At 43.6% G+C, this 27817-nt stretch overlaps 4 protein-coding genes across 5 annotated transcripts; 2 read left to right on the forward strand and 2 right to left on the reverse strand.

Annotated features, from left to right (window-relative positions):
• Window positions 1-1212: 1212 nt before the first annotated feature.
• LOC128905138 (lysozyme g-like) lies at window positions 1213-7930 on the forward strand. Its single transcript, XM_054190721.1, has 6 exons — window positions 1213-1437; window positions 3835-3979; window positions 4631-4720; window positions 5314-5510; window positions 6514-6652; window positions 7427-7930. Exons 1-6 carry the CDS (start codon window positions 1213-1215, stop codon window positions 7558-7560), a joined length of 930 nt encoding a protein of 309 aa, XP_054046696.1. The 3' UTR covers window positions 7561-7930.
• Window positions 7931-11729: 3799 nt separating this feature from the next.
• MRPL30 (mitochondrial ribosomal protein L30) lies at window positions 11730-15652 on the reverse strand. The gene is made up of 5 exons (XM_054214594.1): window positions 15479-15652; window positions 14697-14777; window positions 12926-13072; window positions 12006-12079; window positions 11730-11917 (listed from the first exon to the last, which is right to left on the reverse strand). Exons 1-5 carry the CDS (start codon window positions 15650-15652, stop codon window positions 11785-11787), a joined length of 609 nt encoding a protein of 202 aa, XP_054070569.1. The 3' UTR covers window positions 11730-11784.
• A 30-nt stretch (window positions 15653-15682) lies between these two features.
• On the forward strand, window positions 15683-20602 carry MITD1 (microtubule interacting and trafficking domain containing 1). 2 transcript variants are annotated; one of them, XM_054214382.1, is made up of 7 exons: window positions 15683-15836; window positions 16151-16252; window positions 17270-17406; window positions 17489-17575; window positions 18251-18366; window positions 18703-18763; window positions 18851-20602. In XM_054214382.1, the coding sequence occupies exons 1-7, from the start codon at window positions 15683-15685 to the stop codon at window positions 18944-18946; spliced, it is 753 nt and encodes a 250-aa protein (XP_054070357.1). In that variant the 3' UTR covers window positions 18947-20602. The 2 variants fall into 2 exon arrangements, with proteins under 2 accessions (XP_054070357.1, XP_054070445.1); XM_054214470.1 differs by having other exon boundaries at window positions 15693-15826.
• Window positions 20603-23593: 2991 nt separating this feature from the next.
• Window positions 23594-25481, reverse strand: LIPT1 (lipoyltransferase 1). The gene is given in 4 exon segments (XM_054214035.1): window positions 23594-24851; window positions 24854-24887; window positions 24890-25074; window positions 25334-25481. Coding segments are annotated over 3 exon segments (1320 nt in total). The 5' UTR covers window positions 24998-25074; window positions 25334-25481; the 3' UTR covers window positions 23594-23673.
• Window positions 25482-27817: the final 2336 nt, after the last annotated feature.

Raw genomic sequence — 27817 nt, forward strand, 5'->3', positions numbered from 1 at the left:
ATATAATAAATACAAGTAAGAAAGGTTCTGCCTTTTTGTTTTTTATTCAGAAAAAAAACCTCCAAAGCTTTGTAATTTGCCTTAGCAAAGATCTAATTGGCTTAATATGTATCTTCACAAGGTCCTCCTTAGGAACACATAGAGGTGGCTGCAAACCTCACAGCAGATGTTCACTGCAGGTATGTGGATGGGTGGCAGCCTTCTCTCCATCCATGCCACCAAGGTGGGCTGTGCTCCGTATGGCAGGATTTGCCTCCCACAGCTACAGAGGGGATTTAGTCTCCAACATCCACCATCTCCTGCCCTCCGACCCAGGGACCAACACTGCTAGAGTCCCTAGCCCAGGGCCAGAGCAAGGCAGCGGGGTGGGAGACGGGAGTGGGGAGGGCAGAAGTGTCCTGCCGTGGTGCAAAGGCAACCACCATACTAGGATGCACAACATAGTGTACCCTCCACAAGACACGTGAAGTCTTCATGCTAATAAGCACCAAAAAACCTCAGCTAAGGACTGTGTTCAGTTTGGGCAGCCAGCAAAGATGGAGACCAAAACTTGCTCCAAACTGTAGCAACAACCATGATCAAAAGTGAAGAAAATGTTACCTGAAGAGACTGCAGAACTGGGATGGCTTAGACAAGAAAAAACATGCTAAGGACAGGTATGTGTTTCTAGAACTACGCAACAGACAGCCAGGAAAAGGAAAGAAGTAAACAGGTTTGCCGTGTCCATGTGGACAGAGTAAAGCAGGTATACATACATAAATGCAAAAATACAGGAAATTTTACATTTTAGGCTTTCATTTTTAATCAGCAATGAATACAAAGCATCTAAGTATGGCTCTTTAGTATTTATCTTATAACCAGAACAGCCTTTGCTGTACTTAGGTGAGATCATGAGCAAGACTTCCAAAACACTTGAGAATTTATCTAAATTAAAAGGGCCAAAGACCAACTAGAACTTAATCTGGCTACTGCCATAAAAGACAATAAAAATGTTTATATAAATACATTAGTAACAAAATGAGGACTAAGGAGAATCAATCTCCATCTTTTATTGGATGCGGGGGAAAACATAGTGACCAAGGATGAGGAAAAGGCTGAGGCACTCAATACTTTCTTTGCCTCAGTCTTTAATAGTAAGACCAGTTGTTCTCTGGGTACCCGGCCCCCTGAGCTGGAAGACAGGGGTGGGAAGCCCTCATCATCCACAAGGAAATGGTTAGCAAGCTACTACATCACCTAGACACAAACAAGTCTATGGGACCAGATGGGATCCACCCAAGCGTACTGAGGAAGCTGGAGGAAGTGCTCACCAAGCCACCTTCCATCATTTATCGGCAGTCTTGGCTAACCAGGGAAGTCCCAGTTGACTGCAAGTTAGCAAATGTCACACCCATCTACGAGAAGGGCTGGAAGGAGAATCTGGGGAATTACAGACCTGTCAGTCTGACCTTGGTGTTGGGGAAGGCTACGGAGCAGATCATCTTGAGTGCAGCACGTACAGGACAACCAGGCAATCAGGCCCAGTCAGCATGGGTTTATGGAAGGCAGGTCATGCTTGACTAACCTGATTTCCTTCTATGACAAGGTGACCCGCTAAGTGGATGAGGGAAAGGCTGTGCATGTTGTCTACCTAGGCTTTAGTAAAGCCTTTGACAATGTTTCCCACAGCGTTCTTCTGGAGAAACTGGCTGCTCATGGCTTGGATGGGCGTACGCTCTGCTGGGGTTGTTTAGCCTGGAGAAAAGGAGGCTGAGGGGAGACCTTATTGCTCTCTACAACTACCTGAAAGGAGGTTGTAGCGAGGTGGGGTTCGGTCTCTTCTCCCCAGTAACAAGCAATAGGATGAGAGTAAATGGCCTCAGGTTGCGCCAGGGCAAGTTTAGATTGGATAGTAGGAAAAATTTTTTCACCAAAAGGGTTATCAAACATTGGAACAGGTTCTCCAGGGAAGTGGTGGAGTCACCATCCCTGGAGGTATTTAAAAGACATGTAGATGTGGTGCTTCGGGACGTGGTTTAGTGGTGGACTTGGTAGTGTTACATTAATAGTTGGACTTGATGACCTTAAAGGTCCCTTCCAAACAAAAAGATTCCATGATTCTACTCTTTCTATCAGGCAAGAAAGGATCATCCTGACAGATGATCAGCAAGTTAAATTATTCCTTCAGTCTCATATATCCCTATTACCTTCAGATTACGCTCCTGCCTTCAGTGCAGTTGCACAAAGAAAATTGACAGAATTCAGCAGCAGTCTCTGGGGAGGGAAGAAGCACTGCCCCCCAGCACTGCAGTGGGCGACCCAAAGCCCATGGCACTGGTTCATGGAACTCCATGGTGAGATCAACACAAGAGACCAAGTTTCATGGCAGAACCACACTCTGACAGGCTTTTTGTAGCATTTCTGAAAGGCGAAGAAAAACTAGGATAATCTAGATCTGAATTGGAGGTTGCTGAATGCCTCAACTACCAGCAAGTACAAGGGGAATCCAGGACATAAACCACAATTTGGGGCACTTTTGAGGCTGCCCAAAACCTCCACCTGTACCCCTGACACAGCAGGAGAGATCGTAATGCAGTGCGGCTTACATACCGCCTCCTCAGTGACAAGCGAGCGATGGGACAAGCAAGGGATGCTGCAAAGAGCACTGGCAAAAACCTTACCTGGTTCTCCATCCCCGGAGACCTGAGCCTGCAGCAGCTCCTGAGCTCTCGCTGGAGCCTGCAAGCTGGAGCCTGCTTGACATCGCACAGATGACAGACAAGGCTGTTGTTATGAACCATCGCGTGGACATGCCATTCTCTCTCAGTAGGCTGAATACAGATTTGTTGAGGAAAACACATCCCCAGAACATGTGAGACTCCATGCATGTGTATGTGATTAAATAATAATTTCTGGATAGGGCTCCAGAAAACACAGGAGATCCACCTGTATGCCTTAACTACTGTGATGCAGAAGCAAACTAGTACGTCCTTTACGATTCTCGGCCAGCAATAATAAAGCACGGGCCATTTGGAGATTGCTGGTTCATGAATCATGTTCAGTGGTGTTTTGAATTTTCAATATGTTTTTATGTCACTCCTGTATGAGCCATATCTGTTTTATTTTCCTTCCAGTCAGAGGTACTCCCCTGTGTTTCAATTTTTGAACTCACTCATAATCGTGCACATGAAGAGCTCTGTGCATGGGCTGCTGTGACTTTTTGCAGCCAGTTCTCGATGTGAAATGCCAACATACAGGAGAAATTTTAGAGAACTGAATCTTTCAACAGCATTTCAACACCATGACACAGGATGAATTCCCCAGCTTAAAATGGGCAAGAGGCGATGAAAGAGCAAGACAGGATTTCACCCTCACAAAATTTAAAGTGGGAGAGACGCGTGTGTGACTGGGTCTGCCATCCAGTGTCTTTTTTCCTTACTGCTGAGCAGCTACAGTGGCTTTGATCCACGCTGCCTGCTAATTTGGGTCTGTGCCTTCACCTTTGTTGTCACTGTACAAGAGGGGAGAGCAACAGGGACCTGGCATGTCCTCTGCATATCCAAATTCTCAGTGGTTGCTGCCCTGCGTCGTGTTATTGTTGCTGGGTCTTTGCCTGCAAAAACTTTATTACAACACGAAAGCGCAGGGTCCTGTTTCCCCATTGTCAGCACGTTATTGCTCCCAACAACTGAAGGGGACCAGTTGTTTTTAGACAAGGCTCCTCCTAGTTCCAGACTGTTAGTAACAGGGTTTTAAATTAAATTAAAAGGTATTTCATTTTTAAAATCATATTTGTGCTCTTGCTGTTGAGCAGAAACCCTGTTGTGTTTGGGTGGACGCTCAAAAAGTTGTTAGGCGTTCCCATTTCCCGTAATACCGGTGGCATGCGAGAAGTGCACTGAGTCAGCTGCTCCAAAGGGCCGCCAGCAGATAAAAAGCCCGTTTGTCTCTAGGAAGTGCGGCGAGAAGGTGGGGAGACATCCTGCAGCAAACATGTCAGGTTTGTGATGTTTGTCTAATATTCTAGTAAATAATTCACTGTACTAAAATCTGTTTTCCATTAACGGCTGGGCTCGGGTTAGCATTGCTCCTCTCAGCTGCTGTTTGCGTGTCTTCCCTTCTGCAACGGCGTGTTTAGGCAACAGAAAAACACAGGCAAAATTGCAAGTCTGATAAATTGTAATGGATGTAATCGAAGGATGTTTCTCTTTGATTTTTCCTGTTGACAGTAGCTATGGAAAAGCAAGCTGGAGCCAGCAAGTAATGTAGGATTTCTTTTGACTCTCATAGATTTATTTTTTTAATAGAAAAACTGCCTTTTGGAGGTGCCTTTCTCCATTGGCTATGCGGGCAGCCCAGGTCACAAGCTTTGACTAGATAGCAAAGTTTTAGGTAAGCTAAAATTAGGGGAGATGAAGTGTGCACAAAGCACCAGTTCACCCCACAAAGCTACACTGTGACTTTATGCTAGCATGATCTAGAGGTAATCCTTTCCAGAGCGTACAATACCATGACCGCATCTGCTAGCGCAAATGCCTGCACTAGCATCGAAATGATGCCATGGGTTTCAGTCATGGACGCGAAAACATTTTAACAGTATGTGTCACACACTGCGCTGGCTTGACATTTCGTTGTAAATACTGCTCTTTAGGCTGTTTGGAACTTTACGGGAATATACTGAATGTTGACACAACTGGAGCTTCAGAAGCAACCGCGAGACCAGAAGGTCTGAGCTATGCAGGTAGGCACTAACTCAGCTGTGCATCTCCCCTTACATCCACGCACAAGCTCATCCCTGTTACAGATCCCCACTCTCTGGCTGTCACTCATTGCCAAGCAAGCAGATTGTTCCACAACCAACAAAGATCCTACTTGGGTATTTATGTTGGGAATGGAGTTTCTTTTGAGATGTTCTAAGGAATATTCTCCTGGATTCCTCGCAACCCCTGCCATCGAGCCTGCTTTTCCCCCTCTCTTAAGAGAGTTTCCCTCATGACCTAAGTTTCTGAACATTTCCCCATTATAGTCCTAAATTGAAAGAAACTAAATCTGGGACTAATCCACCCAAAGTCTTAGATTTATAAGAACACGACCCGCCTTTTGGTCTGCACACTAGAGAACTAACTGCCCTCTGTATTTGAAAAAAAAGTATTTTATATCATCTGTGTATTGATTTCTAGGGTACTTACCCTTCAGCAAAATTGGTCAATTCTATCATTGCTTCTCCCAAAACAGATTAAGGATTCAAAATGTCAGCTCAGTCACAATGAGTGATAGAACAACTTGTTTCTGATTTTAAAAACAAAAGGAAAAGTCATGCACGTTGTGTTGTAGGAGTTCCTGCCTCAGAGAAGATAGCAGAAAAAGATTTGAAGAACATGGCGAAATACAAAGCCAAGATTACAAAAGTTGGCAACAGCAAGTGTGTTGATCCAGCCGTGATTGCTGGGATTATCTCTCGAGAGTCGCATGCTGGGACAGTGCTGGAGTATGGCTGGGGTGACTATGGAAACGCATTTGGCTTAATGCAGGTACTGTCAACCTTCTTAAAAACACAAACCTCATCCTTCTTCTGAAGCAGAAAGTCAGAAGAGCAGCAGGGGACCTGCTGAAAGGCTAAAACCCCCTAAAACTTTTCTGCCAAGTCTTTGGCCAAAATAAACCTGACACTGACCTGGCTGCCAACTCCCAGTACCGGGGAAGGACCCTGGTGAGTGTCAGGGCATGAGCTTTCGCTCTGCGAAACCGCTGCTTGCTTCCCAACAATCTGTTAGGAATGAAGAGATTAATCGTTCCTATTCATACTTTAGATAATAGATCATGTTTTTAAAAGCATTTTTTTAACTAAGCATAGAGGCCTGTAGGCAGCAGCTACATACAGTCAGGTTAACTGCCCTACGTGTACCACAGGGGCCTGGCTAGTGGGGAATCTTGCTTCATTATTCATGCCTACATTCACGCCTCGCTTGTTTGCCAAGTTGTATGCTTATCCGTACAATGCCTGAACATTTCCTGCACGCATTGGGATCCGCTTTTCTAACAGCTCCAGCCCCCTCAGGCTTGCCCTTTACTACCCCATGGTTAAGAGATGGAGGAAGGAGAAGAAAGAGAAAGAAGGAGAAAGGAGGAGAACTGGGGCAGAGATCTAGGGGAGGTCCGTAGAGGAAACACGGGTTTTCCCACCCTTGATGCAGCGGGGGAGGAGAGAAACCTTGCAGCTGGAAAAGCTTAAGCAGCAGTAAGCCTGCCTTCTGCACCCTGTCACCTTTACAGCAGCAGCTGAGTTGTTTTAAGGCTCTTATAGACAAGGAGGTGGGGCAGGCATTTCCCTTCAGTGCCCTGATAATCAGCTATTCATGTGCCTGCTGAATTCATCTGCACCTTGAGCTGAGCTTGCTTCTTCTCTATACAATTACAAAAGAGGTAAATCACGAGATTAAAGATCAAAATGAATATGAGCAGCCTGTAAGCAATGAAGAGCTCTGGATAAATACTGGGGTTTCTGGTGTGCTGATATTGCTGTTTCGCTTTCAGGTTGACAAACGGCACCATAAGATTGTGAGGTCATGGGACAGTGAAGAGCACTTAGTACAAGGCACGCAGATTTTATGTGATATGATAAAGGCAATCCAGAAGAAATTCCCAACTTGGACAAAGGAACAGCAGCTCAAAGGTAGAATTTTGTCAGCTGTAAAACACTTCACGTGTACAAAAGTCAAGCACAATAATGCTGTAAAACCAAGCACTTCAGAAAATGAAGTTCATTTTATTGAGGTGTGGAATAATATTCAATACTCACTAAAAGGAATAGAGGCATAAGATTTGGTTAGCTTTCTAGCAGGCTTTTGGAAAACTTGGCAAACAGCATGACATTTTTCAGTTGCAAGGAGGAAGGATGGTATTTTCCCCTCCTCTCTCCATTTAATTTGTTTTCTGTTTCTATATCCACCTACAAAAAGCTATTATCCTGGGAACTCTGGAGAAGGAACACATTAATTCTGAAAACATATGGTCCTCTCTGGAAGAAACATGGCTATATCCTTGAGCACTGATTACAGCTGAAGCAGTCGTGATGGCTGGGTCCCCGTGTTCCAACTACGATACAAATATGTCTGAGGTTATCAGTGAAGGCAGGCATGAAAGAATATGCACAAAAGGAAACAGTCATACAACTGAAGATGCTAACATTAGTAAAATACAGCAAGGGGACAATGATCACCAAGTCTGGATATAAAGGAGGAAGTTATGATTTCTTCACAAAGTTAAAACACAAAAGGAGCACCTCGGCGACAAAAATAGCTGGAAATGGTAATACTATGGCCAAAGATACTGGTGAAAAGAGAGCTACAAACTAAAGCAATGCATTTAAGTTGTGATTTTTGTTTGTTTTCTTATTTACTGACAAAGTATCATCTCTGTTTATGTGTTTCTTTCACCCTCATTTCAGGTGGGATCTCAGCCTATAACGCGGGACCTAACAAAGTCCAGACCTACGACGGAGTGGATACTGGCACAACACACCATGACTATGCCAATGATGTGGTTGCAAGAGCCAAGTTTTATAAGAGAAATGGATACTGAGATACTTGAGTAATTATTAGATTTGAGTCACTGATTGCATACTTTGCTTCTAATTAAAAAAATCCTGGATTTCTCCCCCAGAAACAGTAAGAATGGGGGAGGGCAATGAAGCCAGAAACAAGTGCGAGCTTTCAATGATTTTTTTTTTTCACCTAGGCTAGAAAAGTCACTTTAAATGACAACACTGCTAATAATCCAAACTGTAACCTATCTTTTGCCATTTATTTATCTCACTTCATTAGAAGATTCAAGCAGAGTTGTCACCTGTGCCTGCAGTTTTTCAAGAAGCAGATTGATGCTGCAAGAAAGTTATAACACTGCTTCAGAAGATTTTATCTACCTTAGATTTTATGTCAATATATGTGTCTATCAGCAGTAAAAAATCTGTTGTTAACAATTTGCAATTTTGGAACTGAATATTTGGAATAAATATTTTACATGTTTAATCGACCAGAAGAGTCTATCACAATGTATCATATCCTTTCAGAATAATTGCTCTTAACTTTGGCAATGCGACTCCAAGGTGTCTGTTTCTTGTGACAGGAGGGAAAATACTAAGTGATCCGTAACTTTTTTTGCCCTTTATACTACTTTAGCCTTTACAGTTGTAAACAACCTGTAAAACTCAAAGCTGCTGTAATTAATACTTCTATTGAAGCTACGTGTTAGCTTCAATGCAGGTCTGGAGTAAGAATATGCACATTATATCACGTTTTTAAAATGGCATGTATTTATAAAATCTGATCAAGTTCATGCACAATAAACAGATCCTTTTAATTGACCATATGGTAAAGCTTTTGGGGAGCCTTAACTTCAGAGTTGTTGGGTTCATTCACCCATTTCAAGACACAAGGGGGAAAAGTAAGTGTTTTAGAGTGGCTGAAAAAAAAAACCACTCAAGCGTTATCACTAGGGACTAAAGGAGAAATAACAAAGAGCATGAGGGGGTTGTTTGTCCGTTTGCTTGTTTATTTTAAATATGGTGCATTTTTTATAGCTAGTATTTTGTGCCTGTGATTAAAAATATCCTGATGCTACCATTAGAATTCTATTGATCTACTCACACTACAGTATTAATTACCAATCTGAAACAGTAAGTGAACTTGCAACAGAGCAATAGCGCAGAACTAGAAATTTATTCTTAAAACAGTGTATTTCCACATTGCTACTGCATATTGCACCAAAGATTTGTTGTAATGTACTTTAAATGCTACAGCAGGTAGGCACAGCAAATGGTTCCTATCCAAAAAAGCAAGCTCAATGTGAGCCAGCTGTGGCCCCAAGCAGCAAAGGCAGCTAAGGGTACCCTGGGCTGTACGAACAGAAGCACAGCTTGACCAACGGAAGGGACTACAAGCACTTATTAGACCGCATCCAGAGCAGAGTCCAGTTTTGTGTCCCCTGACAGAGGAAAGACCAATTAAGTAGAGAGAAGTCATCAGAGAGCCACCCAGGTGGTTGGGGCTGGAGCACTTGCCCCATGAGAAGGGCAGCTTCAGGTGGACCTAACAGCAGCCCCACAGTACCTACCTGTGAGGGATAATTGAGGAGATGGAGCCAGGCTGGCTCCTCACAGTAGCACAAGGTGCAAAGAGAACCGTCAACAGGCATAAGCCGACAAAAGAGAGGTTCAGACTGGATACAAGACTGTATCCTGCATATAACCTTTTCCCCATGAGGACAGCCAGGTAGCAGAGCAGGCTGCCCAGAAAGGCTGAGCTCTCCCTGCCCTCGGAGGTTTTCAAGACCTGACTGGACAAAGTCCTGAACGACCTGGCCTGATGACCTCAGCGCTGGCCCTGCATTAAGCAGGAGACTGGACGAGAGACCTGCAGGTACTTCCCAACCAGAACTTTGTTATCATCTTAAGTCAGCCTGTTTGTTCCCTGCACAAAAAGGTAGCATCTCTTACCTGCCCTTCATGAAGATTTACATGAAGCACTTCCAATGCTCCATTAACGAAAGGACATGAATACACACCGTTTGTGCATCCTGTTGGTTCAGGCTTTAGACCTGAGAGCAGATCTCTAGAGAAAGTATGCTTATACAGACGTGGTCTGGGATATCACATTGACTGTACGACAGTTGAGATCTTGGAGGAAATACCATTTCAGAAACACCCAAACTTACACATACATTAAAAATTTTAAGAAAATATAATTTCCTTTTTCATTAACACTGCCAGCTTGTCAATTAAAAACAGTAAGGATCTCTGGTAACTAAATCTTACCTAGAAATAACAGGTACTATCTAAAGCATTTTCCCTTCTCTGTACTTGGGAAGCAGCTGTTAGCTCTTCTCTAACAACAGAGTTGTGTGTAGTTTATCACACGCTTTTTAAGTTGTGCACAGTACCAAGCAAGCTTGTTCATTGACACATTCTTTCCAGTTCACATTGCAGTACTTTTGAAGGTTGTAGCATCTGTATAGCGTAATGAATAGAAGATCCATATTCACACAAATACTGTGTATGACAGGACTGGCAGCGCTCCCTCTGTTGGAGATTCACCAGGCTGCAGCACTGTGGACACAAATCCCAAACGCGCTTGGTAAACCTGAGCGATCCTGGCGTTGGTGCTCTGGGCCACTAATCCCAGTCCAAGGCTTACATTTGCTATCCCTCAGCAACAAGACCCCTTTGCCTAATTTCCTGGGCCCTAGTACTTCTGCCATCTCTTTTAAGCATGTCCTGCATACCTTGGATGCACTACACGTCCTTCAAAAGGGATGATATTTCAGCTTTACTAAGTATCTCCCTGAGGGAACACGTTCAACACCACAGTTATAACACACTGCAGCAGAAGACGGCATGCAGATGCTGGAAGGAAGGTGAGAGGGAAGAAAAGAAACATTCATTTATCTGCTTCTTTTTCCTTGTCATTCTGTATACTTCAGACCAACACTAGTATTTCCAACTATAGCCTTTAACTTGTTGAGAAATTGAGGTTTTTCAGTTCAGTTTTGCGTTTCTGCCTTCAGCCTGCCCATAGGAGCCATTGCACTCTTCAGTGACACTACCATAGCCTATCCTTTTTCTTCCGCACGCTGTCTCCACCTTTTATGTCCCTCTACTGATTTGTCTATTCCTTTGAACTCCTACTAGTGTTTACTCTTCTCTGGAAGCATGCAGAAAAGATAAACATTAATTTTCAGTGGCTGCATCCCTCTGATCTTCTCACAATATGCAGTCATTAAGATTAACTCCTTTACAGCATGTCTCGTGTGGGAGCGGCTCATAGTGTAGTAAACTATGGAATTTATGCTTGCTGGAATGAAAACTACTTTATCATTTGATACAGCAGTGGCTTTCTAACTTTGGCCACAGTTCTTAAAACTGTAAATAAAAAATACACAGTACTAGTCAAGATCCTTCAGTAAAAGGTGTTATTTTATAAGCTTGCATTCCACAATTACTAACTTGCATCAAAGAAGTATGGTTCAGGATCTCCAGATTTCTAAAGTTTGCAATTTTAGAACAGGAAAAGCATCAACTTTCACCCAGACTGCAGCTCCTAGGCTATTACTATTAAACATTTAGGATCAAGAAATACATATGAAGTGAGATAACATGTTTCCTGAAAAACTAATTATACAACCTACCAAGATGTGAATTACTCCTTCTCTTACTCCCAAACAGGGAGTTCAGGTACTTTTTAAGCTACAGAGGAGGCCAGATGACAGACTCTTTGCTAAGGAACAAGTATGAGATCTGGATGACCAAGGTAAATCACCCCCAAACGCCTGCCTCAATCAAATGTCACTCTCAGCAGAAAGACAGTCGATTCTCAGGTAACTGGTAAAGAGAGGGCTTTTAAATTCCACTCCCTTCACACAGTAAAGATGAAATCATGCACCACCATTGTAAGCCTTTACTGTTAGCTGGGAAGTGTCCTCACCATCATTAGTTAGATCTATTCTACTTACTTTTCTGCTTATTTGACTTTGTTTTTGTTTTAAAGTTCTCTAATAGCTAGCCATGAACTGCAGTAATCTAGCCATGAAATTAAAACACAAGGACAGAAAGCCTACCATTCATTTAACATTTCAGACAAACATTACCAACACTGAATTTTATGTCTGTACACGCATGGTCCTTCTTTAAGCATCAGTGTCACGTCCACCACTCATACCAGACAGGGTAATTAAGCTTACATTTCATACACAAACTCTTAACTTGGGAATCAAATTATTTATTTCATAAAATATAAATCCAACCAGCACACCTTATGATTTAATTTCTTTCTGCTCCACCGGTTTCAGATGCCGTTTAATGACAAGCTCTCCCTTGCTCGTAAGAAATGTGTCCGACATTTCCTCTTCTGTTGGCAACCCATAAGGTAGTTTCAGTGGCTGTATTCTACAGGCAAAAGAGTTTGCTTAGTGAAGTCCTATGACTGGAAGAGTGTTATGTTAAGTGTTCCAAATTAAACAAACTGTTAACAAACCTTATCAGATGTTTAACAACTTTCAGTTTGGAATTCACAGAAGGGATATTTTTGTGCAGTCTTGGCTGGTGTGCCTATATAAAGGACAGAATAGGTTTTACAAATGCATTGCCAAACCCCAAATCTCCGTTCACTGAACTTTTCACACTACCAGTAAAAAAATAAACCATATTTGCAAAGATAAGATTTAGAGAAATAAGTTTTGCATCAAGTACATACATAAAAATACAAAATCAAAACTTGATCAAACTCTTGATTCCAGTAAAAGGACAATTTCAGCTTTATTCCCATTACGTTACCAATATATTCTAATTTCTTCCAACTGTTAAAAATACTATAGGTAGAAATATACGTAGATGTATAGATGTTTAGGGGTAAGACTGCTTGCTTCAGTTAGATCTTAAATTGATCAAGCAAGCATTGTTTCTCTGTAATATTACACTTACTAGACAAATTTTTGCACAATGTGCAGTTGGCCTGACGCAATTGACATCTTTGACACAAACTCTGTTTGAAAATATATCATCCCTTTGGGATTTGGAAGCCTTTTCATTAACAAATGAGTCTTATTTACCTTTCTGCAATAGCTGAATAATATGACCTACAGAGAATATTGAATTCAATGAATTTACAAATCTATTTTCATTACTTTAGCAGAATTCTCAGGGTAAGGTTCTCTTCAGGCATGCATAGCAATACCATACAGTAATATTTTGAATTCCCACTAAATGAGTGTTTAACATTAATGTTCCTCTCTGCTCTTAAACTCAATTTCTCAATTTCATGTATAGCAGCTGTAAAGCAATCCGAATTTTGCAACTGCAAAATTGAGGTCCTTAAAAAAAAGCCACCACCTAAATTCTACCCTATGTTTCTACATTTATGGTGTACACAATAAATATAAAGAACAACAATCATACTTTTACGAGTCCAAGATCACGTATTATCTTCTTTTCCCAATATGGGCGACCAACTACACTTTTTATTCTAGTAACAACGTGGATTTTGTGGGGCTGCTCAGGGTCACCTCCATATTTTTCATGATCTCCAGGTCGCGGCTGAAATACCTAAAATAAGAAGTTCACAAAAACAGGGTTTTTTCCTAAATATCTGAATTACTGCTATAGCTAACAAAATAACTCTCTAAAACATCTTTCGACTTTGGTAAAAATTCTTACACGTTTAACTAGCTTTCTTTTCAGAAGATCAAAGCACCAACAAGTGACCTCAAATTTAGCTTTTATAACATTAAGTCAAACTTATTTTTATAACAATTTTCACTCTTGAGTTTGGCCATATAACTGCATAGAAATACAAGAACAATACTGTACCAGCACAGCACTTAATTCACATGTATCTCATTGAAGAACCTCTGCTTAGCCTCTGAATGGTAAGCTTTTCCACAGGCTTTAAGAATGATTTTAACGAAAAGAATCAAATGACACTAGACGGTATCTTGCAAAAAGATAAACTAAAAATGTAAATGTAAAAATGTACAATGTAAGTCAAACTTCCCACCTCTTTCATTTTAGTTATTTATTGAATAGAATACATCAGTGGAAGGGACCTACAATGATGATATAGTCCCACTGCCTGAGCAGTTCACGGCTGACCAAAAGTTAAAGCATGTTGTTAAGGGCATTGTCCAAATGCCTCTTGAACACTGATAGGCATGGGGCATCAACCACCTCTCCAGGAAGCCCGTTCAAGTGTTTGACCACCCTCTCAGTAAGGAAATGCTCATAATGTCTGGTCTAAACCTCCCATGGCGCGCCCTTGAACCATTCCCATGCATCCTGTCACTGGATACCAGGGAAAAGAGATCAGCACCCCCCTCTCCTCTTCCCCTTCTCAGTAAGGTGTAGAGAGCAATGAGATCCACCCCCAGCCTCCTTCTCTCCAAAACAGACAAGTCCAGAGTCCTTAGCTGCTCATAGTCATTCCTTCCAGCCCTTTCACCAGCTTTGTTGCCCTCCTCTGGATGTACTCAAGGACCTTTGCATTCTTCTTAAATTGTGGGGCCCAGAACTGCACACAATATTCAAGTTGAGGCTGCACCAACACTGAATACAGCGGGATAATCACCTCTTGAGTGGCTGGTGATGCTGTGTTTGATGCACCCCAGGATGTGGTTTGCCCTCTTGGCTGCCAGGGCACACTGCTGACTCCTGAGCCTCCTGCCAACCAGCACCCCCAGATCCCTTTCTGCAGGGCTGCTCTGCAGACACTCCTCTCCCAGTTTATACTTGTGCCCAGCATTACTCTGTCCTAGGTGCAAAATCTGGCATGTTCTTGTTAAATGTCATGCCATTGATGATTACTCAATGCTCCAATCTGTCTAGATCCCTCTGCAAACCCTCTTGCTCCTTGAGAGTTGACAGCACCTCCCGGTTTGATATCATCAGCAAACTTGCTAATGGTGCATTCAACTCCTGCATCCAGATCACTGACAAAGATATCGAACAGAACTGGCCCTGGGACTGAGCCCTGAGGAACACCACTGGTGACCGGTCACCAGTCAGATGTATCCCTGGGGATTCACTAGAACCCTTTGGGCCCTGCCCTTCAGCCAGTTCTTCATCCAGTGCACTGTGAACCTGCTCATCTCTAGAAATCTCTCATATCACAGAAAGCACAGAATTAAGCAGGCTAATACCTATTTTTCAGTTTCTCAACTACTGAAGGACATACCGAGTCTGGAATTCTCGACCTGGTAAAGAGACAACGAACCCACGCTGCGGATGCCATTCCCTCCATCCTCTTCCCCAGCATCTGCAAAGAGAGCAGGACATCACTGGTCAGGTCTTGCCTTCTGTTCAGACTTGCAAACAGATTACACAGACACCCAAATTCAGACCAGGTGACGACAGTATCCCGTGTTTACTACATCTCCCAGCGGCTGAAGAACAGACTGTGCTGACACACACGCTTCAAACTGGAAGAGGGTAGATTTAGATTAGATATTAGGAAGAAATTATTCACTGTGAAGGTGGTGAGACACTGGAACAGGTTGCCCAGGGAATTTGTGGCTGCCCCATCCCTGGAAGTGTTCAAGGCCAGGCTGGATGGGGCTTTGAGCAGCCTGGTCTAGTGGGAGGTGTCCCTGCCCATGGCAGGGGGTTGGAACTAAATGATCTTTAAGGTCCCTTCCAACCCAAACCATTCTATAGTTCTATGACACCGGGCGCCCTCAGGGTCCTCGGCCTTTCCAACGGCCTCGCTCTCCTCTCAGGGATGGCACCGGTCGGGCGCCGCGGCGATGGCGCCCGGGGTGAGGGGGACGAAGCTGGCAGCAGGGCGAACCCTGGCCCCTCGCTCTCCCCGGTAACCGCCCCGCTCTCTCCTTCCCCCTCTCAGCAGCGGCTCCAGGCCGCCGGCAGGGCCGTTCCCCGCCGCCCCTCGCCGCTTCACCGGGAGAGGCCCCCCCCCCTCCGCCGCCGCGTCCCGAACCTAACCCCGGCCGCAGCCATCACCTTCCAAGCGGCGGCTGGGCCCGCCACGGCCGCCATCGCGGTGCGTAGTCTTCCGGCCGGGCACCAGAGCCACGGCACTTCGGTTCCGTGCCGGCGGAAGGAAAAGAGTGAGGCACAGCCCCCTTCCCTCCTCCTCCTCCTCCTGAGCTTCAGTTTCAATTCCCGTTGCCCCATCCCCGTTCCCCCCGGCCCCCCGCGGCGCCCATGTCGCGGGCGGGGGGCGATGGCACCGCCGCGCTGGAGCGAGCCGGGGCGGACACGGTGAAGCGGGCGGTAGAGCTGGACCTGGCGTCTCGGTTCCAGGAGTCGCTGGTGTGTTACCAGGAGGGCATCGACCTCCTGCTGCAGGTGGTGAAAGGTACCGGGCGAGGCGGCAATGGGCGGGGGGGTGCGCTTTGTCAGCCGTTTACTGTAGCCGTTGAGGCGGTCGGTTGTTAAACACCCCCCCGGGTTGTTAAACACCCGGGTCTGTGGGAGGCCGCCAGACGGGGGTGGTTTTGTGGAGAGAGGAGCCGTGTTTGGTGCCGGCGGCCGGCCCCGGTCCCTCGTCGCCTCGCGGGGAGGGAGAGGAGAGCTAGCGGTGTCCCCCCGGGGAGACGGGGGGGGCCAGGCAGGGCTCAGGTGTCCCCCCCCGGCTGGAGGAGAACTGGCCTGTGCGCTTTTGATTCACAGCCACGAAAGATGAGGCAAAAAAGCAGCGTTTCCGACAGAAGATATCCGAGTACATGACCAGAGCTGAAGATATTAAAAAGCACATTGAAAAAGAGAAACAAGGTATGGATCTGGTTGTACCCGTTTGCATTTAAATACCTGTTGTCATGTGAACATTTTACAGGCCAGGTGGTTAAGACAGGAATCATAGAATCATGGAATGGTTTGGGTTGGAAGGGACCTTCAAAGATCATCTAGTTGCCACCCCCCTGCCATGGGCAGGGACACCTCCCACCAGACCAGGCTGCTCAAAGCCCCATCCAGCCTGGCCTTGAACACTTCCAGGGATGGGGCATCCACAGCTTCCCTGGGCAACCTGTTCCAGTGTCTCACCACCCTCACAGTAAAGAATTTCTTCCTAATATCTAATCTAAATCTACCCTCTTTCAGTTTAAAACCATTACCCCTCATCCTGTCGCTACACTCTCTCATAAAGAGTCCCTCCCCATCTCTCCTGTAGGCCCCCTTCAGGTACTGGAAGGCTGCTATAAGGTCTCCTCGGAGCCTTCTCTTCTCCAGGCTGAACAACCCCAACTGTCTCAGCCTGTCCTCATAGGAGAGGTGGTCCAGCCCTCTGATCATCTTTGTCGCCCTCCTCTGGACTGTTCCAACAGGTCCATGCCCTTCCTGTGCTGAGGACTCCAGAGCTGGACGCAATACTCCAGGTGGGGTCTCCCCAGAGTGGAGTAGAGGGGCAGAATCACCTCCCTTGACCTGCTGGCCACGCTTCTTTTGATGCAGCCCAGGATACAGTTGGCTTTCTGGGCTGCACGCACACATTACCAGCTCCTGTTGAGCTTCTCATCCATGAACACCCACAAGTCCTTCTCAGCAGGGCTGCTCTCAGTCGATTCTCCGCCCAGCCTGTATTTGTGCCTGGAATTGCCATGACCCAGGTGCAGGACCTTGCACTTGGCCTGGTTGAACTTCACGATGTTGGCATGGGCCCACCTCTCAAGCCTGTCCAGGTCCCTCTGGATGGCATCCCTTCTCCCCAGCATGTCAACCGCACCACACAGCTTGGTGTCATCGGCAAACTGTCAGTACCTTCACTAAAAAAGAGACTTCTTTCCTTTTCAGATGGCAAATACCATAAGCAAATCAGGATAGAGGAAAATGCTACAGGTTTTGGCTACGAAAAGCTTTTCCAAGAGTACCTTACTGAGATTGTTTCTGAAGTTTGGGTGGAGGACCCATACATTAGGCATGTTCATCAGGTAAGTAGATATTCAGTGTAGCTGATACAGATGTAACTAGTAAAAAAATTCTATGTTACTAAATTAAATAAAACTTTTGCAGTTGTATAACTTCCTACGATTCTGCGAGATGCTAGTTAAGGGGCCGTGCAAAGTGAAAACAATCCACCTCCTCACTTCCTATGATGAAGTAAGTGTCTAGGTTTTGGTTTCTGTTTCCCTAATACTCAGGTGATACCACATGCAAATATTTATTTATTTATTTATTTATTTTTAGATATAGATTTGTTCTTACTTACCAGTACTTGTTAGTACTGAAGCTCTGATGCCTTCAGCAGAAAACACAGATTAAGAGAAAAATAAAAATGTGATAGTTGAACATAAGTAACTTTATAAGTTCTGAGTTTTCTGATAACTCTAACAAATTCTTGGTAAGCAGAATCTTAAATGGAAAAGATATTTTTGTGAAAGTTTTGTTGTGGAAAATGTCATCAGAACCAAAGCATCTATTGAGATATGGGGTTTTTTTCTCTTCCAACAGCTGTATGTAGTTGTCATTCTAGAGGCTTTGATGAGCTAAAACCTCTGAGACTATCACTGCATTTATTTTGGCTCAAATAGCAATTCATATGTAGTTTCAAAGGGCTGAGAGGGAGCTCCTCCTCCACAGTCCTTAGCAAGTGTATCTGTAATCTGTCTGCCCTTTATCCCGTCTTTGAAACTGCAAATCTGCCTTCATCCAAGTTACTTTCTTTTGGTTTAAGTTACTACTAAAAAGGTTTTGATGATGAGTTTAGGAAGAGGTGACCACAAGTAGAATATATGGTTAAAAAAAACCCCACCATGTTATTTTTACCTTTAACAGGGTAGTGGGAGGAATCAGCAGATAAATGGCTTGGAAGAAATACAACAATCATTGAGGAATTATGGAGTAACACTGAATATTGCATTCTCATCTTCAATACATGATCGAGAAATTAGGTGGGTAATATAAGAAATCAGTGAATGACTTATTTGAAGTCAAACTACTTAACCCTAACTTTTGAGACAATTTCTAATTCCAGCTGTTGTTAACAAAGTGGAAGGCAGTGGCCCTCATGGGATAAAATTGGCCCTCCATAGTTTCATGTGTGCTAAGCATGAACGTAATAGTAGATGTCTCTTTATACAGAACAGTGTCTTCCATGGTTCATACAGGTATCGCCTACACTAGGAAATAATTGTGATTGAAACAAGGAGCTTGTGCGCCATGTGGATATAACTATTTTTTTTATTCAACATACTCATAGTATTCGAATTTTTGAATTTTTAAAACAGATTCAACAATGGATGGATGATTAAGATTGGAAGGGGTCTTGACTATTTTAAGAAACCACAGGTATGAATGCTTTGACCTCTTTAATTAACTCATACTGTAGAAGAGCTCCTTCTGCGTTCACCATGTCGATTCTGTTTATTTCTGCAGGGTCGTTTCAGCATTGGATACTGTGACTTTGACTTGCGACCTTGTCATGAAACAACAGTGGATGTCTTTCATACTAAACATACAAAGAAAATGTGATCAGATATGACTGCTTTTAATGAGTGTTTTTATAAGCATAAAAATGTAAGACTGGAAGATGCTGCTTGAGTCCAACTGTCTACCCTCAGAAGCAACTCTTCTAAGTACTTAATCTAACACAGCTTTTTATTATCTGTAGATTTAAGAATATTTGAGGCTTTTCAGTCTGAGAAAACACAACTGTACAATTCCTCCATTGTACTTCTCCCGTAATCTTAATTAGTACCATCCATGTCTAGATTTGATCTTGATTTCATAACAGACCCTCAATACTGTCTCTCAAAGACCTCTTTACTGTCATTTCTATTTTTACTATTAATTTTGTCCTGAGCAAATTTCTGGTTTTATATCTTTAATTGACCACCTCACAAAGATTTGAGGCTGGGCTGCCACATGTCCTCTTTTATAAGCAGCCTTATTTATTTCCTTTAATTCCTGTATTCTAATCATGACTACTGTTCTGCTGTGTTTTGGTCAATCCCATAATACCTGATTTCACAGACTTTAATAGTAACCCCAAATCTAACATTCAATTTTCCAAGCTCCTTGTTTATAAACATTGTAGTGTTCAGTATAGAGACATTTCAGGATCATCTTATGTGTCTCTGTGTGATGGATTTTGGGATGGAAAGGATGCAGACAGCTGTATTCTTTTCCTGACAGTCCTATCTGTTTTTTTATTCCATGATGTATGTCACATACCTGATTTCCACCCTTTGCAACCAGGTGTGGAAAGGTTGTATGATCCTCTCCCAGTTTTTTTCCCTGACTTGCAAGTTTAATGTCCTTCCAGCTGGTCATGCCAGTCTCAACTGCAGTAAGCTATTTCCTTGCTACTAAGATTGTCCCCTAAAAAAATAATAATTCATTTTTAAATTCTTCCAGGCGTTGGATACCCTGAAACTTTCTTGGTGATAATGATTCTAAGGAATATGCTAATTGGAAAAAAGACAAAGTTTTTTCTTGTCTTTCTTTCATTCTTTGTAAACCGGAAAGTATCACCTGAGCTGCTGCTTCTTTTTCTTCTTATACAAAAGTTCTTGATCACTGTCAGCAAGAATCCAGCAAAATCGTATATTCTGATATGAAGAATAGACAGGCTTCTTTTTCAGGTCCCATCAAAATCTTTTCAGCCTCAGGACTGATAGGTGCCTTATGCTTTCTGCATCTTGTAATGCAATATGCCTGCATATAGTAGCATGTTCATTGTTAGAACTTTCTCTCCTATGTTTCTTTTTCCTGATAGCCGGTGTATTCCATTATCATTTTTTTTAATTTGCTTTATTCTTTTTTCACCTTCTGTCATCTAATGCTGCTATTCTTTTGCCTCTAATACAACAAATCTATTCCACAGCTGTCAAGAAGAAACAGAGCTGGTCTTTGCCTTGTTCTCTGGGTCACAATTTGCCAGTGGTCTGCCGCCTTTATCCTTTTGCATAATAATTTCGCAGCTTTTCGGTGTTACGTCAGCAATAAGAATAACATATGTGCCACAGAAGCTGTATGCCACCAGTCGATCCCCACAGGCACTCTGTGGAAGCTCCCTGGCTTGCTGCTGTGATACTAGGTTTCTAGTCACTGTTGTCAATTTTATTCAGTTGTGTATAATACATTCCTATTTTTAATGGAAATAAAGGTTATTTTTTATTATTTGTAGTTTTAGTCATCTGTTTGAATTCTTCTCTGCGCTACACGGGGTAATTCAAGGAAGCTGGGTAGTACCTTATAGATCAGCCATGTCTGGGAGAAGGTTCACTTACAGTGAGCTTCTGAAACGTGAAGCTTTGTATCTTTTAACCTAGTCCAGCAACTTCAAACATACAGGGACAAAATGAAAAGCCACCTTAAATATTTTAGATCAACTTTAATTTTTAGCATTTGGAAAGTAAATAAAAATCTTTGTTTTCTGCATCCTGTAATACAATACGTCTCGCTGTTCTAGCAGTAAGCCCCTATGATGTGGTCGTCTACAAATACGTCGAGAGGTAAGCATCATCTTCCCTCTTTTGCCTGTTCATTGCTAGAACTTTTTCTGTTTTCTAATTAGAATACAATTCACTAGCTAAGACTACAGATTTCCTTGTGATTCCTGTGGGTATGCAATATATGTATAAGTAAGCCTTTAGTGACACACCAGTTGGCACTGCCCTGCAATTTTTACCTATAAGCGCTTTATCTCTGAATAGTTCCTTTCTCTGTCAGTAGGAACACCCTGTGTGAAGAGGAATGGGCATCAGTGAATGGAAAAAAAAAAAAATTATCAGAGAAATCTAAGAGTACGGTTCAGCAACCATTTTACTGACTCCAGGCCATGCTCTTCAGTGCTGTCACTCAACCCATACATAGTCAGGTCATCACCTGGATTGTGCAGGCAGAACTGTCCCTCCTGACATCATCTGCGGAGATGAGTTTAAGCCACCACCCCGTCTGGAGCCAGCTGAGTGTCATTCAGTCCTACAGTGTGACTGCGAGTCCTAGCCAAGGGCTGGATTCACCCCCATTGACAGCCCTCCATAGCTAAAGGCAGGTGGCTTCTGTGCTGTGATTTCCTCCTGGGATTGCTATCTTTTAAAAATGGCAGTGTGCAAGTAACATAGTAACACCTCATAGGCCTTTGCAGGCCTCACTTGTTAAGAAATATTTGCTGCTAATGGTCTTGTCTGCACAATTTAAATAGCAAAAGACTGAAGTATTCACGAAAGGATATACTGCCTAGCGCTTCCTAATCTGACTGTCTGAAGCCTCCTTATTTGAAGAATTTCAGTCGCTGCTTACCACAACCTGCTTATCTGACAGTTTGGTGAAGAATGAGTTGTATAACCTTGCAGTATATAAACTGCCTCATTGGGCATAGTTCTTATAAGCAAAGACTGTCTCTCTGCTGCTCTCTGGTCTCTCCTATAGCAATAAACTGCTGATGTTTTGACATGATCAAAATTGCATTCCAGTTATTCTGTGACAGAATTTGGTGCCGTGGCTTGGATTCACATGTTCTGCTTCACCTGGGAGGACCACAGACTGATGCCTGCCGAAACCTCCTTGGTGCCACTAGGTAAGTGACCTTTTGAAATCCCTACTGGAGCTTCAGCCGAGGGCCGTCTGTATGGACAAGGACACTGGAAGTCAGAATGTCCTTACAGACCTAATCATAAGTCTTTTAAGTCCAGCAGGATTCAGTCATCCTAACTTTCTATCCAACTCTTCCTTCATGCCACAGCCTCTGAAACATGATTAGGATAGCCCCAAGGACGTAGACGTAATTGCTCCTTTACTTCCTTTAGGCCAGACTGGACCTTATTTTTCTTGCCCTATTAACAGCAAGATTGTTTCTTGCCTAATTGATACTGGTGTTTCTCAATCTACTTTATGTCCCTCTGATTTTCCTGCAGTTCCCTTACTTCCAGAAGTAGTAAACGCTGTTGGTATTTCAGAACAACCCATATGTCATCCAGTAACAAGCCCTTTGTCTGTAACTATCCGCGTCATTTCTGGATACTATGCTTTCCTTTGAAGTCCTACCGCCCCAGTTAACCTTCTGGGAGAAGACTCTTATTGTGCCATATATTGTGCCCTGCGTGGAATTTACCTTGACATGCTCACACCTCGACAAGGTGAATTTATGGCTTTTTTGCTTGAGGAACCTCCCACTTCAAATTTAAGTAACTCTACTACTCAGGGGCAGTTTGGTGAAGAAAGAGTTGTATAACATAAAGGTATATAAACTCTGTAACTGCCTCCTTTGTGCAGAGTTCACATCAGGGGAGTTTGTCACTGCCACGCTGGGTTCTCTCCTGTAGCAATAAACTGCTTCTGTTCTGACCTGATCAAACTTGCATTCTGCTTATTTGGCAACAACAACGAAATGTATCTTGAACCTTTCTTTCTTAATGTCACTTTATATTGAGCTATTATTTTTAACATGAAAACTGTCATTTTCAGTTCCTTATTGCCTTTCATTAGCAGATTTTCTCCTAGGTAGTAACGTAAGGAACCTCCTTCTCCTAGATCTGTATTTGCAAGTGTCTTTCCTAATGCAGAAGTATTCCCACTTTTATCTTAGATACCAGTACCTATGGCAGCAGCGACTCCCAGCTTTGTGCCAGGCAGTGCAGGTACAAAGGAGGCACGTATATCCTCTGTCCCAGTTAGCCTCTACTGCCCTCATCACATAAACCCCCACAATGAACTTCCTAATCCTTCCCCAGCTTTTGTGCATCCATGGACAAAAGCCCTAATCCAGGGTGGAGCTGCGTGACTGATTCACTACACAGTGGTGAGCTTAGTTTACCACCATGTTGGTACAGCGGAGGCAGAGGGTCACCACCACTCTGCAAGAAAGGACTTTCAACCAGAAACCAGGGGGAGATCCCCCTCCACAGAGCTCCAGGGCTGAGATCTGGCGTTTGAGCTACTATCTGCAGAGAGCAGGATGCAGCCCAGGGGATGCAGGGCAGCAGCGCAGTGGCATCTACCCCATCCCATCTGTGGTAGCCATTTGTACCTTCTCTGCTACAGAGCCAGTTGGGGTGCCTCCACCATATTCCCTCCTGTAAGCAGCGCTGATGTCTGTCAGCACGGAGTGATACAGGGCTGCAGCCTATTGCAGTGGCTTACACCCTTACATGACTAATAAGAGAAATATTCATCTCGTAGAAATCGATGTTTTAATTTTGTTTTCAATAAATTAAAGAGCAGCAGGAGTTTAACTTACATTTTCAAAATGGAAGTCACATTAACATTATCATATTCTCACATAGCAGATTCCACCTGCTCTGCAACTCAGCATCTTGTGGACACACTCTTAGTAATGTTGCTGCTAGCGTAGTGGTTTCATTTGGGCAAAACTTACTGCCAGTAAGGCTCTTCACCAGTTCACTGCACACTGCTGGTGGCAGCCACTGCTCTGGCAGATCAATGTTACAGACTTCAATCCTTCCATGCTTTACATCCATATCTACTTTAACATCAAGAACAGAATCTTTGTAGACCATGTTAAAACAAGTGCTAACGCTGAACTTGGGTGTCTTTCCATACACCCATTCCCAGGTTTGTAGTTCTTTAGTTTTATTATTAATTCCAGGAAGCACAGTCTCATCAGCGGGATTTATTAAGGTGATGTGATGATCTGTTTGGTGTTGTGTAGCATATTCTTCAGCAATGGCATCCAGGAGCATCTCACAAGTTAAACTAGGATCCTCTTCAAAGAGATTTTTCACTGAGGCGGGCACGCTAGGAGTGGCATTGCTTTTTATCCCTTTATAAGGACTTTTTAGCACAGATGATAAAACAAACTTATCTGCATTACAGAGTAAGGTACAGTGGTGATAAGCAGTTGTCCGTCCCAGCTTTGCAGCAGTACCTGAGATTTTGTAATGTCTATCTAGCAAGATATCATACCTGTCAGTGACGTGTACATCTAATTGGGGGCGCAAGGCTTTCAGTGCCTTCACAACCAGTTTCAGGTTTTCCATTCGTTCGTATTTTTTTTTGGATGTAAAGAAAGTCAAATTGATATTGCCTAAGTCATGGTAAACTGTCCCTCCTCCACTTCTCCTCCTGGCTAGTTTTATATTTTTTTGCCGCAATAGCCTGAGGTTGCATTCCTGCCAGGGATTCTGATGTCTCCCTATTACCACAGCAGGGGAATTTCTCCAGAGGAAAAGGACCTGCCGGTTCTCTAAATTCATGTGGTCATGGATCCAGTCTTCCACAGCTAGATTTTGGTAAACATCATCAGAAGTAGACTGGATAATGAGGCTTCCACTAGTTGTGCTCCTGAAGCCAACTTTTGGAGTCCTGAGGATGCAGGATAGCTGAAGGCAGTTCTTTAATGATGCCTGGAGTACCATGTTTTTAATAACTGGACAGTAGATGGAAGGAACACTTGATCTGGTAAAGCTGAATGTGGCAAATGCGCAACCTGTTGTTGTGACAGGAATGAAAATTGCTAGTGGCAGTCATGATACAGTCACGCTCTTCCCAAAGCAGCAATGCTCCCCAGCTGGTGCGAGTGACAAGGCACGTTTCTCCTCCTGAAGCTAGTGATGCCATTCAAGTTCAAACCCTGACGAGCGCTTAACGTAAGAGCTGGGGTTGTCAGAGCGACTTCTCCTCGCAGTCCTTGATGCCTAAAAGGCCAAAGAAAGAAATGGAATTAAACTGTGTATTTTCCCCTCGCTCAATAGAGCCATGCTAATACAATTTTACTTTGTGTATTTTGCTTAGTTTTAGCGATCCAGTTTTTTTTTACGTTGTTCTGAGAAGAAAAAGCGGGCGGAACAAGTTCACGAACTTGCGGGCTCAGCGAGGAGCCGGCCAGGCGCGGGGCTCGCTGCCGCGGCGCCCGCAGCGCCCTAACGAAAGGCCGGCCGAGCCCCGCGGACTCACCGCAGCCGCTACCGCCGTCCCGGGCGCCGTTCCGCTGCGGGCGCAGGCGTTCCTTCCACGCTGACTCACCCCCGGCTCGGGGCGGCAGCCCCGTCCTCCCGCCCCGCAGCCGCCGGTAACTCAGGGAGGGGAGGGACGAGGCGGTGCCGGCGCCTTCCGCTTCCCGCGGTCAGAGGTGCCGGAGGCGGCCCCCGGTGTGTGAGTGGGCCGGGGAGGAGAGGACAGGACAGGACAGGATAGATCGCGCCTCTGATGGCGCGGGGTTGGAAGCGGTGTTGTCCTAAATCTGCGTTCATTACCGGGTGTGCAAAGAGCTGGTCCACGCACCGAGGCGAGATATTTGTTTATTTCATTTCTGGGCAGAGGTGGGTGCCAGGTGGTTCATCCGCAAAGCTGGCACGCCTTGGCTTATACTTCGTAAGCTGTTATATTTTACAAAAACCCACTAACCGGCACACTGTACTTATCTCACGATTTCACAATAAGCTCCTGTTGGCTGCTTGTACTCTCGCTTCAAATTGAAGGTATAGTACACTCGTAAATTACTACGCTTGCTCAGTGGGGTCTCATCTAGGAGGCGTATAGCTTAAGATTTGGAGGTGTGGTGTTCACGTTAGAATGAGCTAAGTTCACCTAAAGGACACATACTTTTTATTTTCAACACTTTGCAACAACCAGCAAAGGTTGCAGTTTTAACAGAATGCCTCAGTTTTCCCGAGTTAGGTTCCTTGTGTCTTTTTTTGCTATCTACAGGCCAATTCAACACACTTATTTTCTTTGATTGCCCAAGGTCGTTTCTTCCTTAGCAGCATCTTCTCTGCTTTGCCTTCACCAAGGGGAGCGGGTGGCAGCACAGTGAGGAGCCACTGCTGACACCACGGCCAGGGCTCTCAAAAGAGAAATAAAGGACGACTCAGAAATGTGGAAATCGGCTTCACCTGAAAACGCTTCATGTGTTAGATACACGTAACACATAGCAACAGATCCTTACTGTTGCTTGCTGGTAGGCTTGCTGTGAAACCTCTTTTTCTCATCTCTGTTTAAACAATCGGGTTCTCCCCTGCTTAAAAAAATTATTTTAAATCATCAAGATAGAAATATTTCAAGTGGAGAAAGAAGTCCAAGACAATCGATTTCAATAGCTCTGTAGTTTAAAGTTATTTGCCATCAAGATACTTGCATCTGCTGAGTTCTACCTCAATATCAATTAAGTCATGCAGTTAGAAGGTTTGTTATAATTCCTTCTGTCGATGGCTGATGAAAATAAAAATCTCCTCTTTTTATAGGCTCGATCTGAATAAAATGAGATATTGGTATTTGCATTATCTCAGTACTGTCATTGGCTAAGTTTTTAGAAATTGGAGCTTCTGTGCAGGCAACCTACTACAATCATAATGGTGCTGTGGTTTCTTCTCAGCTTGCCTATATGGTAAGAGGTGCTCCTCTCTTCTTTTGAGGTTGAATTCATTCTTCCATTCAGTTAACTGTTTGAGGTTTCTTTGGGGTTTCTTTTGGCTTTAGCAGGAATTGAAATTTCGTTTCAGACACCTTCAAACACTTATCTACACTACGGAAAGACTTTTTTTTATTTTCAAAAAAGACTTTTTAAACTTAATTCTTGAAGAAAGTTTATAAACCTTGAGGAGATTTTGAAAATACTTAAAAGTCATTAGAGATTGGCTAAGTTCAGTTAAAAAGTTGCTTTGGCAATACAAGATGACCTCTAAGCTTCCCAATTATTATTATTAAACACAGCAATATTTTCTTAGATTACCAATCAATTTCATGGCTTTTTCAGATGAAAAGTTGTCTCAAACAATAATGGTGCAGCTGGGGGAGGCTGAGAAGGAGTGAGAATGATCAGTTGCTGTGCAACGTGCAGCTGAGTAAGTTAAGTCTCTCTAGCCCGGTAAAATAAAATAAAATAAAAACAACAAAAAAACCAACCAACCAAACAAACCACCACAACAAACTAACCCTCAAAACAAACCTCCTATAGGAAGAGATTGTAGAATGGTAAGTGATATTAAAGAAAGTAGGTTGGTATTGATCTTCACTGCTTCTCCCAACACGGTAACTGGGAAGCATCGGATCATGCCAGCAAGAGGCAGATGCACAACAGATAAAACGGATGATTCTTCATGCAAGACCCAGCTGTGCAGTTCCTCACCATGGGATGTTCTGGATGGTAGAAGCTCTTGTGAGTTCAAAGGGAGACGGAACGAGTTAACACAAATGCACAGAGGCTCGACAAATACATAGAAACTATCCATGCCATTCATGAAGATACAGAAACTAAATGTTGGTAGCATAATCCAGTAACCAGCTGGAAATGGACGAAGACTAGATAATTAAAGATGTACTGCATGCAGCAGATTGTCTTCAGATTTGCATTGATTTAAGCCATTCTTAAAGTCTACCAGACCTTAGCTATAACTGTTCTTCAAGTGCTGTTGTCTGTATTTAAATTTACGCCATGAGCCG

This window comes from Rissa tridactyla, chromosome 1 (genome assembly GCF_028500815.1).
Source record: "Rissa tridactyla isolate bRisTri1 chromosome 1, bRisTri1.patW.cur.20221130, whole genome shotgun sequence".
Lineage (NCBI taxonomy): Eukaryota > Metazoa > Chordata > Aves > Charadriiformes > Laridae > Rissa > Rissa tridactyla.

What these genes read in the sequence shown, in the direction of transcription:
- MITD1 (XM_054214382.1), top strand. Translation starts at nt 15,683, where the DNA reads ATGTCGCGGGCGGGGGGCGATGGCACCGCCGCGCTGGAGCGAGCCGGG. An exon ending in ACATTAGGCATGTTCATCAG is followed by an intron (nt 17,407 to 17,488) that starts GTAAGTAGATAT and finishes AAACTTTTGCAG; the next exon opens with TTGTATAACTTCCTACGATT. An exon ending in TCCTCACTTCCTATGATGAA is followed by an intron (nt 17,576 to 18,250) that starts GTAAGTGTCTAG and finishes TACCTTTAACAG; the next exon opens with GGTAGTGGGAGGAATCAGCA.
- MRPL30 (XM_054214594.1), bottom strand. Translation starts at nt 15,652, where the DNA reads ATGGGGCAACGGGAATTGAAACTGAAGCTCAGGAGGAGGAGGAGGAGG. An exon ending in GGTCGAGAATTCCAGACTCG is followed by an intron (nt 13,073 to 14,696) that starts GTATGTCCTTCA and finishes TTCTTATTTTAG; the next exon opens with GTATTTCAGCCGCGACCTGG. An exon ending in GTGATCTTGGACTCGTAAAA is followed by an intron (nt 12,080 to 12,925) that starts GTATGATTGTTG and finishes TCCTTTATATAG; the next exon opens with GCACACCAGCCAAGACTGCA.
- LOC128905138 (XM_054190721.1), top strand. Translation starts at nt 1,213, where the DNA reads ATGGTTAGCAAGCTACTACATCACCTAGACACAAACAAGTCTATGGGA. An exon ending in AGAAGGTCTGAGCTATGCAG is followed by an intron (nt 4,721 to 5,313) that starts GTAGGCACTAAC and finishes GTTGTGTTGTAG; the next exon opens with GAGTTCCTGCCTCAGAGAAG. An exon ending in AAAGGAACAGCAGCTCAAAG is followed by an intron (nt 6,653 to 7,426) that starts GTAGAATTTTGT and finishes CCCTCATTTCAG; the next exon opens with GTGGGATCTCAGCCTATAAC.